Here is a 1,842-nt window from a genome sequence, read left to right as displayed (position 1 = left end):
CCACGTTTTAATTTGATAGACAGTACAAAAATTTGCCGAAAATCGAAAAATTGGAACCTCCGGAAATCAGCCGAAAATCGGTAAAAAACCGAAATTCGAAATTTTCGAAAATGCGCTGAAAATCATCGGAAATTTCAACATTTTCCAGATGATGAACGACACGCTGGACTCGATTCTCGACGCTCCAGGCGACGCCGATGAGCAAGACGCAATTGTGGCTCAGGTTCTCGATGAGATTGGCATTGAGATGAATTCAAAGGTAAGACATCTGGACACACAGATTGACACTAAGGGGAAAATTTGGGGCAGTTTTAACCGAATTTCGGCTTTTTTGGGCCAATTGTTGTTAATTTTCACTCATTTTTGCACCGATTTTCATCTTTTTCAGCTCGCCAACGTGCCAACCATCCCGACTCGTGTCGGCGCCGCCAGCGCCTCGACACCCGACGACTTGGAGGATCTCGAAGCGAAATTGGCCAAATTGAGAAGCTAAATTATTACATTTTCTCTGGAATTTTTTATTATTTAACTGTAAATATTCGTGTGAATTTATTTGTGTATGAAAGAAAAGAATGAATGATATTGAATGGATGAATTTGTGGAATTACAGACAAAAAAAAAGAGAATCTCGAGAAGAATCAAGGTAGATCAAATGCGATGATTTGTGGTGGCGATTGGGAGAATTGTTTGTTTTCTCTGGGATTATTGTCGGAATAAAAAAAGTGAGACTCGGTGTTTGCGTACTTTGATTCCCGCCTCCCCCCACCGACGCTCCGCCCATCGCTTTGCAAGTGCGGCGTGGTGTTTTGGCGCGGAAACGAAATCAGGAGATTGTGTTGCTAGACAGAAATCCAGCAGCTCTCAAACAGGTCGAAAGTATGCGTGCAATTTCGGAGTTGACGGGAACATCGGATTCAAGTGACACGAAGCTTTTGGCATTGGCGTCGATTCTCGCTAGAGAAGAACCGAGTGATTCGAGAAGACCAGGCCCATCGAGGCAGTTGTTTCGATATTCGGACTTCGGGGGACGGCGCCCTGAAGTCCGGCAATTCGCAGCCCCTCAACACCATTACCTGCCAAGACCCTTCCGAAGAATGCACGAAGCAGACGGTTTGGGAGCTCATCCTACAAAACGAGCGGTTATCCACTGTTACAATTGTGGAGAAGGAGGACATTACGCCAATCAATGTGCGAAACCAAGGTATGGTTAATCCAAATTTAATGTCTAGTAAAGCCAAATTTTGGGCTAGTATACCAGTTAGTCCGTGGATTTTAGAAGTAGTAGAAAGAGGTTTTGAGATTATATTAATTGAGAATTTCAAATTACCACATCCTCTGGGGATAAGAAGAATGTCAAACAGATTGTTAGATTTCGTTCATGAAGAAGTGGGGAAATTATTGGAAGCAGGAGTACTGGTGGAAACAATCAATCCGATAGTATGTAGTCCACTTCAAGTAGCGGATAATGGGAAGAAGTTAAGATTGATTTTAGACTTATCAGCGCTAAACAAGGGAATTGAGACACCTAGGTTTCGATTAGAAGATTGGAGAGCGGTATGGCCATTCCTAGAAAAAGCGAATTATGCTGCGACTTTCGATTTTAAAGGTGGTGTACGGTGAAATTTTTTATTGCATCAAAATGTGCAGAAATGCATGTAGATTGACATAAAAATAAAGAAAAAATTCAAAAAAATTCCTTCATCGAGGAAATAAGAAAAATAAAAATACTCTGAAAGTCCTTAGGGACTAGGTTTTTTCTAGGCCACCCGGTGAGTAAAAGCGCGCGAATTCAAACTTTTAAAATTTTTTCGCTCGTCTTCACTATTTTTTCAAATTTTCCGA

General features: G+C 41.6%; 2 protein-coding genes across 2 annotated transcripts in view; both read left to right on the top strand.

Moving 5' to 3' along the window:
- Positions 1-493, top strand: part of CBG20395 — a gene marked incomplete at both ends in the record, with an annotated part of 2,549 nt that extends 2,056 nt beyond the window's left edge. Inside the window, 2 exons of the mRNA XM_045241346.1 lie at positions 149-259; positions 389-493. Of these exons, the coding sequence (XP_045097029.1) occupies positions 149-259; positions 389-493 (216 nt within the window). The remainder of the gene's footprint in view (positions 1-148; positions 260-388) is intronic.
- Positions 494-1,094: 601 nt separating this feature from the next.
- CBG20394 lies at positions 1,095-1,211 on the top strand (the record flags this gene model as incomplete). The annotated part of the gene is made up of 1 exon (XM_045241345.1): positions 1,095-1,211. One exon carries the CDS (start codon positions 1,095-1,097, stop codon positions 1,209-1,211), a length of 117 nt encoding a protein of 38 aa, XP_045097028.1.
- Positions 1,212-1,842: the final 631 nt, after the last annotated feature.

Source organism: Caenorhabditis briggsae (genome assembly GCF_000004555.2).
Source record: "Caenorhabditis briggsae complete genome, chrI, whole genome shotgun sequence".
Taxonomy (NCBI): Eukaryota; Metazoa; Nematoda; class Chromadorea; order Rhabditida; family Rhabditidae; genus Caenorhabditis; species Caenorhabditis briggsae.
This window is presented reverse-complemented; position numbering and strand designations above follow the sequence as displayed.